At 42.7% G+C, this 14,961-nt stretch overlaps 1 protein-coding gene across 2 annotated transcripts in view; it reads left to right on the top strand.

Moving 5' to 3' along the window:
• The window catches only part of CSTF3 (cleavage stimulation factor subunit 3), a 601,400-nt gene that overhangs the window by 144,997 nt on the left and 441,442 nt on the right, over positions 1–14,961 (top strand). The window contains exon 4 of one of the 2 annotated variants that reach the window (XM_078680867.1): positions 7,272–7,316. The exons of the other annotated variant lie outside the window; for it this stretch is intronic. Coding sequence (XP_078536993.1) covers positions 7,272–7,316 — 45 coding nt within the window. The remainder of the gene's footprint in view (positions 1–7,271; positions 7,317–14,961) is intronic. 2 annotated transcript variants of the gene reach the window in all.

Raw genomic sequence — 14,961 nt, 5'->3', positions numbered from 1 at the left:
GGCCAGTAGAGCAATTGGAGGATAATCTTTCCAAATTATTAGATGCAAGCATTATTCAATTTATGTTCTAGGTAAGAATCTCCTTTTAGAATAGGTGCTCTGTTTGGTTGAAGCTGGTCCTGAAGATTGTGTCTGTCCTTTCCCATTCTTTTAAAGTTCTGGAACCGGATTCCTGGCCAGTAGAGCAATTGGAGGCTAATCTCTCCAAATTATTAAATGGGCATCCTGCCCACCTTCAACTCCATACGGCTTAAAATCTTTTATTGGAAATAAAATTTTGCTGTACGTTATGGTCTCTTAATTCTGTTTCATAATCCTGCCAGCAAGTGATTCACTCAGTCTCGTGCTGTTTTTGTTTCTATGTAGCATTACTTCTCAAAATACTATTGCTACTGACCTCAATTAAATGTATGGAAAGGTGGAGCCAAACTAAAGAAATAAATACCTTCATGGTCATTGCACAACTTCTAGTACTTGCTCTTTGTGCAGTAACCTCTGCTGCCTCGCTCAGTGCATACATCATGATAAATCCTTCCTAAGTTGGAAAAATAGGTAGGAACCTGAAATATTTTATGTACCTAAATCACTGTAACCTGCCTTTACATTTAGCCAACTTTTAGATAAAAGTCCTAAATAAAGTTGCTCTGTAGAAAAATAATTATGCCCACTACACCATTATCCCTTATGCTTGAATATGTAAAATGCTGAGCATTGTTTCTCCGTGAAAGGTATATAGCTATTCCAGTGGCACAGTGCATTTGAAGAGTGACAAATGGGGAAGGAGCTGGGGCAACTTTTGCTTCTCTCTAAATCAAAAAGGTCCAAATCATTAGATTGCTTACAACATGTAGCAAAGGAGTAGTAATTCCTGCACCTGGTAAATTCTAATACCCTGGCTAAGGTATTTAAACGGTGTGATAAATAACTTCTATATTTTTAAAGATCCGATTGAGACATGCAGAATTAGTGTTTACTGCACAGAGTTGTGCATTTTTAGTCTTTGGTCTGGGCATGTGCTTCAATTTGCTGATTACATCTGACAGGATGTACAAGAATATTCCACGACCTGATATGCTGGGCCATGGATTTGCGGTGTGTGCAAGGGTTTGAATTTATATTCATTCTTGAAATTGATACCTAAGGTTCATGCAGTACACTGTGCCAAGTGCTGACTATCGAAGTACATTTATGTGTGATACCAGATGGACACCAAAGTGGCCTTTCCCTAACTAAAGAGGATATCCAGAGCAAACAGGCAGTGATAACAGTATGTAGCATGGCAGGCCTCCAGTACAGATGGTTCGCTCTCAAAATCTTTCAACTGCTTTGTTGAAAGTTGGGTTCATTTGAAACCAATTTGGCTTGGTGCGAAAGGCTGTATGTGATGATTATGGGGTTAGCTGGTATGTTGAAATTGACTACCATTCAGTTTTCAACAGAATATTGGCTGAGCTTGTTTTATGCTATAAAATGCAACAAGCTCTCATTCCCTGTGTAGAACCCCGCACAACGTTCCTGAAATGCATAATTGGTGCACAAAGACTTCAAAGCATTTCACCCATTGGCATAAATGTAGGTGGTGTTTTAGTGGCATAATGTTTAATTGGGTACAGCCAATCTTATCGACCAATCTGAAAAACAAATTAGCCTCTGTTCATTCCATTTGCGTTGGGTGAAATGTCCTAGATCTTCCTGGACCTGTGTTAGAGGCCCAGGGAAGCTCTGGGGCTTTCTATGCATTGAGTATGAACCATTATTTAAGGTCTTTTGACCAGTAGAATCGCAGAGATACCATTCCGACGTGAACAGTGTGGAAATCACCAGTTTTTTATGTTCCCAGTTAATTAAAGTATTACAAGAGTTTTGGGGCTTAACATTTTAATTTTCAACTCCTGGTGAACACAATTCACAAAGATATGACCGAACTCTTCCTTTGGTGCTACTTCTCAATCTCCTCAGTGCCTCGTTGCTTGACTGTACCCCTGGCCTAATTAAGGAATTCGTTTTAGGAAATGAAAATCCTTGTATGCCATTACACAATTGCAGTGATTGCACAGGTTTGAATTACCATCTCAAATACAGAAATGCAATACAGCAGAAACATAAAAATGTGAATTTATGGTGTGAGAGTTTGAATATTGTAGATGGACATTAAAGCCAGAAAAAGTTTGGAAAATCTGCAAAAATACTCTTAGGAGCTCTTTAGCGGGATGAGGCCATTCCCTTGAAAAGTAGGAGGTGATCTAGTTGAATGGTGGCAAAGTGTGGGATCACTTAGTAATTTTCTTTTCTCAAACCCACCCACCCCCACCTTTCACTCTACACTAATGTATCGAAAAGAGCTTGGGTTGTTCTCTCATCAGCCCTACAGGTTTTTAATCATATTACATTGGTTGACTGTTTAGAATGCGATTGGTTCCTGGAATAGGTTGCGAATGTAGTTTTGTGAAATCAGCATTGTTGTTGGGGAAAATTAGTGGCTGACTTATGAATCCTGTGTTCACTCCTGTTGTCATTGGAACTGCAAGTTTATAGTCTTTGGACATACCTATGGCAATGTCACTTCTTCATAAATGATACATCTTGATGGAACAAGTGGAAAACATGACCCCCAATACGGGCTGACCTCTGCTGAATTATCCGAGTCATCTCAGCCTGCAAATTAGCTGAATTTATACTGTAATTATCTTAGTCTTACTCATTGTAAGGATTATTGAAAACCTCTGTTAGTACTACTCGGTGACTCACTTTGCTAGGTGAATGATGTGTCCCACATGTGATGTCCAAATTAGCAGTGTGTGTACTAAAAAAACGCGTTCAATTCATGTAAGTTCTTTAAATATAGGCTGGTTGATGTAGGCTACCAGTAGATCATGTTTTGCCATACAAAAAAACGAAGTGGTCCTATTACATTTATAAATATGAAACCGCATGAACTGAATAGGTAATTGAAACTTAATAATGTCTATTACTCCAGGGTAGTTTTCTGGTGAATGGAGGGGGGGTGGTATTTTAATTTGGTGGCAATCCCTTGGAGCTCAGAGAGCTCCAAGGGACTAGGAGCACAGGGATGTTTTTGTGCTAACAAAGGTATATACTAAATATCCAACAGTAGAGGTCGGGTGGTGAGGGCAGCAGAGCGAATGAGGAAAAACAGTGATTAAAACTAACTACGGGGTTCGCTACAAAATCTTTAATAGCGCAACCTTGGGTTAGGATTATAAAACAGTGTAGCACTGCAGGATTAATTAAACCTGCTCGTGTATCACAAAGGTCAACATGTTTCAGCCAATGACCCAACTGGTGTCGCGACTTTCTTCAGGACCTATGGGTGCTGCTTCTCAAATGTGCTCAAAATAATACAGCAAATCAACATAACTATATATACAAAACCATCCATTGATCCCATGGAGCATCTGAGGATGAAGGATTCGCTGGTTGTACCTGTGGAAGACCCATATGAAAGGAATACTTAGTCTTTGAAACCGTTCAGTAGGGTGGTTAGTATACAAGCAAGGCGATCAATTCTATACGTGGATATATACAGCCTGTCTCAATTGTAGGCAGATCATCAAGTGAGTTGTTAGGGTTAAACATGCTACAAATGAAAATATCCAAAAAGCCACAATAGTGGGAATGCCTACCCACTAAGGTCGGGTGTCACGAAGAAGGAATTAAACTTATGATCAATCCGACTATAAATGTTAATGTTTCTATAATTTAATGCAATGCTTTTAGATAACTTGGGGCTTTCTCTTGAAAATAGCAACTTTCTCTGGTGTCTGATTTCTCTCCTTTTCCTCTCAGCCACTCTTTACAAATTTTTCATTATTGAGGTCCAAATGATTCGCCGTCATTTTGTTTTCGTTCACTGTATCAGCCTGTATACCACATCCTCCTTGCCGACGGGCATTTCGCCACCTGCACTACACCGTGCAAGTAAAGAATGTGGCAGATGCATGAGACAAAGTGCCAGTCAGCCACTCCCAATAAATAGACAAAAAATAAATAAACAAATAACATGGGAAATCACCGCCTGGGCAAACACACATGCCTAGAGTGCGTCTGTGGTTGCACCAGATGAAATGTCCACAAATCATTTGTGTTTCTTGGTACCATGAAGATACAAGCTTGGATACTTGATATACAGAGACTGAAAAGTCAGTGGCGTTATACCCTTATACGCAATTATCATTTCAACAGGGCACATGTGCCTATCACTTTTAAGACTTGTGAACCTCTAAAAGGAGGTAATCTAGGAGATAAAGTCATGAATGTTATTTTTCATGGTTAAAGCCTTAAAGTTTATTTGTTGTGTAGTGGCCCAAATATATATATTTTTTTATTTCATTGAAGGAAAATACATGAATACAAAACATTGTTTCACAACAGCAGATTGCAAGGCGGAAATAATAATTTGATATGAAAAAATGAGTCAAAAATTAGCTGTACCAGACATTACGATTTTGACACCTAAATAACGTGAATCCTAAGTACAAACAAATACATATAAAGTCAGGGATATTCAACCATCCATTTCCAGATAAGAGCGAACTGACCCCCAAATTTGCTCCCCAGTTTCCTTTTCCTCCTCCCCTTCATGGCATATAAACTGTGTTCAGTATTAAACGTAAAAAGAAACCTCGCCTGCCAAGCTTCAAATGAGGGTACATTTTTTTGCAGCCAGCACGAGGCTATACAAAGTCTAAGCACAGCTGTGGCTACAAAAACCAAATAAACAATGTTGCTGGGCACGGAGCCCGAGCCAGCGCCCAGTTCTACCCCCAGTAGAATCTGCACAAGTGACAGCTGGACAGTTGTTCCCACAATCCCAGATAGAAACTTGCCCAGGTGCCTAAACAAGCTCCTCAACTCTACTCAAGTACCAAAGATATGCATCACATCAGCCGCCAAGGCACCACATTTAAAGCACTTTCCATCTGGTTCGCCGCCCCATTTTGAGATTTTATCAAGCGTATGATACAAATAAAAGATAGTTTTAAAATGTTGAGCGGCCAAATTGACAGACATAAATAATCGTCCGGCTAATTCAATTGAGGTGTCTAGTGAAATCCCTTGGCATCCTAATCTGTTCTCCCACTTGTTGGTATGGGTTTCTAAATCGTTGGGCATAGCATTTAACATTAAATTATAAAGTACGCCTATGCGAGCTGCTTTCTTATTAGCTTCAATAAGGGGGTTAGTTTGTATACACAGGCGGGCTTTCAACAAGTAATCACGAATTTGAAGATATTTAAAAAAGTGTGAGGTTGGGAGCTGGTATTGCTCCTTAAGCTGTTCAAACGATTTTAACCCACTCAGTGTATATAAATCACCCACACAATTTAAACCTTTAAACCGCCAATTATATACAACCCGATCCCAAAAGACACTAGGAAAGCAAATCGGAGCACTCAGTGGAGTATACCAGGATACTTTTTCTAGCTTGTATATTTTTTTTGATAGCATTCCATACTTTATACGCAGCCTTTAAGACCTTACATCTTGTCCGCCTATAGTAATTCCAGTCCAAGTTAGGGAAAAGACGATTTTTAACTTCAGTGCCTAACAACATACTGTATATTGAAGGCTGTTCAGCTGGATCGAACGGTCCTACCCCCGTAAGCAATAGTTCATATGCTGGAGCATACAAGCATAGTAGTATAAGACAAAATCAGGTACAGCCCAGCCTCCTACAGCCTTCGATAATACCATGTATTTTTTCGCACGCCGCGTTTTCCCCCGTGCCCATAAAAATCTCATACAAATAGATTGAAGCTGCATAAGACTAGCCTGTGGTATCTCCAAATAGTGGCCAAAATGATGAGTTAAAAAACTTCTAATTACTGTTGGTTTGCTCTTTGTTTTTTGTAAACTCCATCCTTGCCGTCATCGGCTCTCCTTTCTATCTGGCCAGCTTAATAACATTCTCTGTTCCAGTGATGTGCTTTGGGTTCAAGCGGTTTTCTTTCACTCTTTTGGAACATATCTCTGCTCATTCTTCATCCTCCTTAATCCCTCTACCTGCCTTTTAAAACTTGGTACTATTTGCCAAGCTGTTTAGAGGCAAACACTTAAGAGCAAAACTACGTGCCAGGTATTTCTGTAATTCCTCGTTATTCTACCATAAAGTGTTCTTGCTAAATCTCCTGATTAACCCTGAATTGCCTTCAGCTTTAAATTTGTTGCACTTTCATTGAATTACAAAAGAGGATTTCGCATTTAGCACGAGGTGAGAAAGAATGTCATAGCATTTACTTTCAATTACTTTTTTGAGCAAGGCTCTGCAATGACGTGTTTGAAGGGCACACACTCCAGAGTACAGATCTATTTTATTTAAATGTGCCCTGTGGGTGGTTTTGTAAATCTCTTGACTGGTTAGAGTGTCTCAAACCCTAACACTCATTTGAAGGATGCCTAGTTTTCCATTTATCAAATTCCATATTCCTCACAGTTGTTTGAGTGTTGAGGACGTTTAGTTATGCAGGTAGTGCAAAAACTGGGTTGAGTCTTGCTGGTGCCATGTTCATACTACTTTGTCTTGGCGTTTAATTATATCTGCTCCTTTCCTATATTCGAAGGATACTGCCAGTGATTAAAAAATGTAAGTAGAGGAGCTGTTTGAAATAATATATTGGTTGCTGAAGTCTAATCTTCATTACTTGAGGTGGGTAGTGGTATCTACTTTACATTTGCGCTGTTCCTTCTTGCATGTCTGTCTGCCTTTTCACAGCAATTTTTCTAATGGTACTGTGAGTTGCTCTCCTTTACTGGAACCGTGGTTCGTATCCCTTCAGCCCCAACCTGGTTATTGTCATGTCTGGAAATACTTTCAAGCAGGAATAAGAAAAGTGTATGTTGCTAAAATACATTGAAAGAAATAGGGCATTGCAAGCTAAAAAACGAATTTAAGACCACACCATTTCTTTAACCTTTTAGAGACTAACCACCAAGGCGGGGGTACAGTTTTATTAAAATAAAAATAAAAACTGGTGGAATACAGGTGTGAGTCAAAGCATAAGTTGACTGTTATCATTTCTCACCTGCTACAAATACTTCTCAGGACTTCCAAAAGCCATAGTGGTTTACAAGAGAAATTAGATTATAGATGTTGCGGTCTCTTTGAGCCAGGAAGGCTCAAATGTCACTTGTGAAAGTTGCAAATTCTGATATTCTGATGATAGTTTATGTAAATCTCACTTATTGATGTAGTTGGTGTACTATTCATCTTTTTCTCCTGATTTTATTCTCTATTCTGTCTCTGCTGTTAGTCTTTCTTCCTCACCTGCATCATGGGTTCTTCTGGAAGTAGCGAGGTAAGGGGGGGCACTGTAAAATTCTACAGCGCATGTACCTAAAACAGTGAGTTCTGCATGTTATTATTGGGAACATTCATGTACACCACAGTTTGCCTTTAGTATGACTTTGCAGCATAGCTCGGTTGCAGCTGTCCTCCCAATTAAATTTGCCATTTAAACTAGAATAAAAAGGCTCTATTTGCACATATAGCTGGATTTGCAGTAATGGATTAGAATCATAGCCTATTTGTTTAGAAAACACCCACAAGCCCTGTGCATCCACTACTCCATACTTTTGCTATGTTAGTACTTTCTATAATTTAGGGCTGGAAATCCACATTTAAGTTTGCAGTTAATTTATTTTTTAATTGATCTAAAAGTCATTACATTTTATATCTTGTTACCTTTGTTCATATGAGCTGCAAACCCGATTTTCAATTAGCATTTTTTTCAGTTGCATATTGAGGCACAGTACTGTCATGGTATTCACTTTGCCTGTAATATATATGAGCGTACAAAGTGGCACGTAAGCCTGTTTCCATAAGTTGTATTCTATAACAAAAATGGTGCTGTTTTGGCATTTGAACGTTTCTGTAATTGGGTCACTGGAAGCAAAACATGCTTTGCATTCATGGTTGTGTCCAGTTGACTTTCAGATTTGCCTTTGTTTCATATTGGCTGATTAGCCGGGATTCCTCTCCCTTAGTCCCCATGAGTTATATTTTTTTAACTGAATACTAACTTTTTTAAAACTCCAAATCATGTGTTTGAGGCATGTGTGCTGTAGATCACATGCTTTGCATAGCCTGTCATCTAGTGTTGGGTCCAGATATTTGCATTTTGTTTTTGTTAGAAGTCATTTCCAGTCACGAGGTAGATGACTCCTCCTTTCGTTAAAAGTGAGCATGGGCATGGACTCCAATGTTAGATGGATTTTTCCGCCATCCGGTTCGGATGTGAATTCCTGCGCTCAGGTTTGGCACCGTTCCTCGGGTTCCCGTCAACGCGCAATACGCTACCCTCGACGGTATTGTTTCTTGATCACGTTTTTCATTCTCCGCGTATCATTGACTCAAAGGACTTCAATTGGAAGATTCGTGGAGGGGGGTTAGGCCTACCCGCGTCGAGGTCGCTAGCAGTCGATGGAACGGACTCTATTCAAGCTCTGTCCCGGGTGTCGTGCTAAGTTTTCACACACTGACTTGCACAAAGTGTGCAACCTCCGACTATCCCCGGAACGCAATGAAAAGGACTGCAACGCGTGCCGATTGTTTCAATCGAAGAAAACGCTCCGTGACCGTCTGGCTCGACGTCACGAAATGCAACATCAGAGAGGCTCTGAACCGGACATCTTCGGCGAAGATTCCGACATAGAAAAACTCCATGCTCAAGGAGCCGAAGAAGAATCAGAGCATATCTCCATGTCCGAGGCCGACTCTGACATGGAAGAAGAGGAGCAAGCTACACTGGGTCAGCGTACCGTGAGTACAGAAACCCCCTTGCCTCAGCAACACAAAAAGGAAAGGCTCCGGTCCCTCCTCTGCCTTCTGGCCAAGGTCGGCACCTGGAAAAAGTGTCAGACTCCCTGCCCTCCGGTCCGGTGCCGAAACACAAAGAAAAGCCTTCGGATCGAGTCGACCCCATGCCGGTGCCGAGCCAAAACCTTTGGTGTCAAAACCGAAGCATGTTGTGGTAACTGTTCCATCGGTACCGAAGAGTAAATCTTTGGAGCCAAAAGGTTCGAAACCGAAACTTTCCATGCCGAAAACGGCGTCCAAAGACAAAAAGACTCCACCAAAAGAGCCTTGGTCCGACGTTCCACCTTTGGATCTGAAACAGAAGGAACTGGTAATACATCCAGACACTGGACATATTCATGCCAAATTACCGGAGAAGAGGAAAATGGGCCTGTAGGAGGAATACCATATTCCTCTAAAGAGAAAAAATGTGGGTGCGAACCCTTCTCCACCTTACATTCCACCTCCTTCACCCACTTATCCAAATTTACTCATCACACCCATATATTCACCACCACCACTATCACCTGACCCACAGGATGAAGGGGATAGGGATGGAGATGAGGATAGGCCACAGGTCATTGACCCATGGGAAGACTATGACACTGATAATAATCCGGATCTATAGCCTTCCAAACCCTCCCCACCTGACGACAACATAGGATTCATTGAGCTACTTAACAGGGCTGCTCATTACCATGGGGTGTAGCTACATGGAGAGCCTCTGGAAGAGGATTTCTCATTCAAAACCCTAAGTTCCTCTCAGAGGGCTACTCATACACTGCCAATGCTTAAAGGGCTGCTTAACCCCTTCGCTGTTAGGCCTGCACTCCTCCTCCCCCCCCTCCCCCTGTGCTAAGCCTTTTTTGGGGCAATTTGGGATAGTTTGCGCTTAGGACCCTGTAACCTTTTGACCACATAAGGTATCCACTCCAAATTTGCTTTCTTTTCTTCCAACATCATGGGGATTCTAAAGGTCCCCAGGGTTTGTGGATTCCCCTGGAAGGGACCAAGAAATTAGCCATAATACAACTACTTTTTGGGGGAAAAAAGGGGAGAAAAGTGCTGCAAATTAGTCTGTTTGTTTTTCTGCAAATGGGATCAACAAAGGGTTTGTGGGCTGAAATTACAATCTTCCCAGCTTTCAGGGACTGACAGATTTTTGTCAGAAAACCAACATTTTTTACACAGTTTTGGCATTTTATTGGGACATAGCCTTTTTATGCTATTTTTTGAGCTTTAAACCTTCTTCCAGTTAATGGTAGATATGGGTATGAAAGCAATAATGGATACTGGAAAGCAATACATTTTAGAAAAGTAGACACAATTCTGAATTCAGCAAGGGGTCATTTATGTAGATCCTTCAAGGTTTTTTTTATAGAAACTAACAGTTGAAAATCGGAAAAACTGAAAATTATTTGAAAAAAACAGCCATTTGTGCCAACGCTTTCACCTGTAACTTCTTCTAATTATTACAGATGTTTGAAAGCAATATACCGTTACATCCCCTGGACCTTTCTGGTTGTGGGGATATATAGGACTTGTAGGTTCACCAAAAACCTGACGAACCCAGAGCCAATAACAGCAGCGTCTTGCAATTGTTTTTTATTATGTACCAGGTATATAGCAATTAATAAAGGGTTAATACATATAGTGAAAAATCGGGATGAAAGCCACCTATGTATTTCTGAAATGGGAACAAAATATAGAGTTTAGAAACTAGCTATTTGCACATTTCCAAAAATTGTGAATACCCACACTAGCATGACAATTATAGGACATTTTTCAACGTGACTTCTTTTTTACACATTGTCTTTAATTTGGAAGGCCAAAATGCATCGAAAGTCAATAGGTAATAACAGTTGTTCTACAATTCTGTGTTACCCTAAGTCTCCCAATAAAAATTATACCTCACTTGAATGGGTAGGCCTAGTGCCTGCGTCGGGAAAGGGCCCAAAACGCAACGCGGACACACCACATTTTCACAGTGAAAACCAGCCCTTTTTTTGGGGTGACTTGTCTGGCTCTCACCAGAATCCCTTGCAAACCTCAAACTTTGTCAAACCACATTTTCTTCACATTTCTGTGGTGGAAAGTTCTGGAATCTGCGTGAATCCCCAAAATTGCACCCTCCCCCCATTCCGCAAAGACTTCTGAGAAAAATGGTACCTCACTTGTGTGGGTTGGTCAAGTACCCGCGACAGGCAAGGGCCCTAAGCGTATTGAGGAGACATCAAACTTAATGATCACAAAACAACCTGGTTTAGCAAGGGGAGTCACCTGGGCTTTTGGCCACAGGCTCGGCGGCCACCATGGGAAATTAACAAACCCACACATTTTTTAAAACTACACCCGGGGGAGTCCAGTGAGGTATGGCTTGCGTGGATCCCCCAACGTTTTCCTACCCAGAATCCCCTGCAAACCTCAAAGTTAGCTAAAAAACACATTTGCCACATATTTTTGTGTGGAATCACCGTGCCGGCACAAATGTCCTACCCCACAGCGTTCCTCTCAGTCTCCCGAGTAAAATGATACCTCACTTGTGTGGGTGTCCAATGCAGAATTGGCTAAAAACGTATGTTTTAAAATGTAGCGCATAGAATTCTTGGTGCTATACCCTTAATCCCTCTGTTTTTGGCACTTCCCAGTCACAGGCCCTTGCCCCACCCACAAAAATGTATAGGTTTGCTAGGTTTCCTAGCTGCGCTAGGACCCAAAATCCACAGGTAGGCACATTCTGAAAAAAAGTCTGTGCCTAGTAGGCTTTCTGCCGCCCTGGGGAGGGAGGAAATCTGGGGTTATTACCCCGATATGCCCCCAAGGGAGGAGGAAAGTCTGTGGCTATTTTTTGGGGTGGGTGAGAACATTGGGATGGCCCATTCTTGGCAGCCCCCACCCCTACGTCTAAAGAAGCCAGCATAATCGCTAGCGCCTAGTGGGCTCTCTGCCACCCACCGCCCCAAGCTGCTTCCCGAGTAGGCAGAAAGACTGGCAACTTTTTGGGGGGGGGGGGCATTGGCATGCCCATTCTGGGCAGCCCCACCCCAAACTCTGAGGGAATTAAATCCTTCGTGCCTATGGGGGCTTTCTATTGCCTCGGGGTTGGGGGGGGGGGGGGTGGTAGAAAGTCTTATGCCTTCTTTGGGGGGGTAGGGTGGGGGCATTGGCATGCCCATTCTGGGCAGCCCCCACCCCATGCCTATAAAAAAAATTCCTCGCGTCTAGGCTGCTTTCTGCCCCCCTGGGGGCAGAAAGGCTGTCTGCCAAAATTGTATGGGGGAGAAAAAACCCTTGCCCAAGGGTCCGCTCAACTCTCCCTGGTGGCTAGTGGGTGGATGCCTGCTTGGGGATCGCCCTCCTGGTGCGATTCCCCAAGCAGGGATCCACTAGGCATTCTCCCTTTGACAACAGGGTGCCATATGCGCGATCGTAATTGCAATGAAAACCCTAACCATGCTTTGGGAGGTTGGAGAAGCTCTTCCCCACCTCCCAAAGCAAAAAAAAAAGGGAAATCCCTCTGCTGTTTAATGCTGAGGGATTTTTTTAAAGTGTGCTCATGATGGAATGGTTCCGTCATGAGCACACTTAAACTTGTGCTCATGATGAGTCTTTAACGATCCTGTAAGGGCAAGAATCATTACACCGAGGGTGGAGAAAAAAATATAAACCAGCACCTACTGACCCCGCTTAAATCAATGGTCAGCTGCCTCTAGACTCTCTTGTAGTTTCTAGTGCTCGCAATAGAGCGAACTCTCAGACCACAGGTGAAGCCCTCCTCCTGATAAGGAGTCTAAATTAATGATGCCTGGGCAAAAGTGTAGCGTCACAAGCAGCCAATCATTGGTGCATCATTGACGCGCAAGCTTTATTAGCTCTCTATGACACGGCTCATTATGATGAGCTAGAGAAACTGATGCAATTTCTGCCTGACGAGCATAAATCAAAGTCTAACAACCTTATACAGGAGGGTAAATGAATCCCAAACTCCTCCATTAAGTGCTCCTTAGACACAGCAGACACAGCAGCATGTGCAGGCAGGCATGTTTGGTTGAGAATTTCAGGATTCAAACTTGAGGTGCAAGCCTCTATTCTCAACCAACCATTTTACAAGGAACACCTCTTCGGCCCAACAGTGGACAGTTCGCTCAAAAATTAAGAAAGACACTGAGGTTGCCAAGTCCATGGGGGCTTTGCAATTGCCTTCAAATAGCTGATCCTTTCATCTCTCCTTTTACAGAGGTGGCTCCAAAAATATTTCCACAGAGAATCTCTCCTCCTCTTACAAGGGCAACTACCAATCGCCCTCATCAAGCGGCTATTTTAGAGGTGTGTTTAGACGAAACAACGGTAAGGGAAGAGGCATAGGCAACTCAACACGCACTTCTCCCGCGAATACCAAGCAGTGACTTCCTTCCGCTACTCATCTATCATTGCAGTCCTGTACGGGATGTCTCTCCCAATTTCTACCTGTCTGGAGTATAATCACCTGTCAGTTCTACAAACTATCTAAAAAGCTTACAGACACCCCCCAAACATTCTTTCAAGATCACACGAAATGTCACGAGAACGTCAACCTTCTCAAACCATTCCCATTACAATATCAAGGAGCCAGTGTATACTCCCTGTACTTCTTAATTCCCAAGAAGGACGGCTCTCTCAGAACTAAATCTATACTTTCAGTTGGACCACTTTCATATGGTGACACTCCAAGTGCTCCCCCTTCTTCAGCAAGGCGACTTTCTTTCCACTCTGGACTTGAAGGACGCTTATTTCCATATACCAATACACCCCGCTCACCGCAAATACCTCAGATTTGTGGTAGCGGGTCGCATTATCAATTCAAGGTACTTCCATTCGGAGTAACTACAGCACCCAGGTTTTCACCAAATGCCTGGCAGTAGTCGCAGCTCATCTACGAAGACAACACATTCACACCTTCACATACTTAGAGGACTGGCTCATAAAAGCCAGCTCTCCACAAAGCGGTCTACGATACACTCTCAAAACAGTACAGTTGCTCCACGATCTTGGATTCACAGTAAATCTGTCCAAGTCCCATATCCAACCATTCAACACGCAAGCATATTTGGGAGCCACTATAGATACACAAAAGGCTCTGGCCTACTCCAACCCGGAGAGAGTCTGCAATATGCAGACTCTACTCTCGGTTTCAGCTTAACACTCATTGCCAGCGGAAGTGTTCATGCAGTTACTAGGGATGATGGCATCTTGCATCCTAATAGTCCCTTATGCAAGACTTCAAATGCGCCCCCTGCAGGAATGCTTAGCACGTCAGTGGAACCACGCTCATGGTCTGTTATCAGATCTAGTGTTGGTGGACGGCTGCACCGCTCTCTGCAGTGGTGAAATCCACAAAACCTTTCAAAAGGGCGGCCTTTCATCGACCCGGTTCCACAGATTGTGCTAACCGGTGACGCATCGCTCACTGGTTGGGGAGGTTCTCTCCAAACACGCAATTCAGGGCATGTGGAGCTTGCAACAAAAGCAGCTACACATAAATCATCTAGAGCTGCTAGCGATTTATCTAGTGCTCAAAGCTGTCCTGATTTGTACAGACAACATGACAGCAATGTACTACATACAGAAACGGGGGGGGACACACTCTCTCAGCTGTCACAACTAGCACATAACATCTGGAGATGGGCCATACGTCACAAAATGTATCTCCTCGCAGAACATCTGCCAGGAGTAAACCAGCAGATTGCGGATCTGCCCAGTCAAATACAACAGATCTAGGAATGGGAACTCCGCCCTCAAGTTTTCCTCCCATTCTTTCAGATGTGGAGCTTACCAGACATAGATCTGGTCGCTACAAACCTAAATGCAAAATGCCCAAGCTTCACATCCAGGTATCCACACCCATTGTCCAGAGGCGATGCACTATCGATGAATTGGTCAGGGATATTTGCATATGCTTTTCTGCCTCTCCCACTCATTCCATTAGTTGTTCGGAAACTCAGACAAGCGTCCCTGACACTAATCCTAGTTGTTCCCACATGGGCCGGTCAAACCTGGTTCACAACCCTTTTGGAGCTCTGTCGTTTCTCACCAATCTCCTCACGCAGAGTGGTGGAGAGATAAGACATCAAGATCCCAGTCATCTCAACCTTGCGAACTGGCACCTG

Source organism: Lissotriton helveticus, chromosome 3_1, assembly GCF_964261635.1.
Source record: "Lissotriton helveticus chromosome 3_1, aLisHel1.1, whole genome shotgun sequence".
Lineage (NCBI taxonomy): Eukaryota > Metazoa > Chordata > Amphibia > Caudata > Salamandridae > Lissotriton > Lissotriton helveticus.
This window is presented reverse-complemented; position numbering and strand designations above follow the sequence as displayed.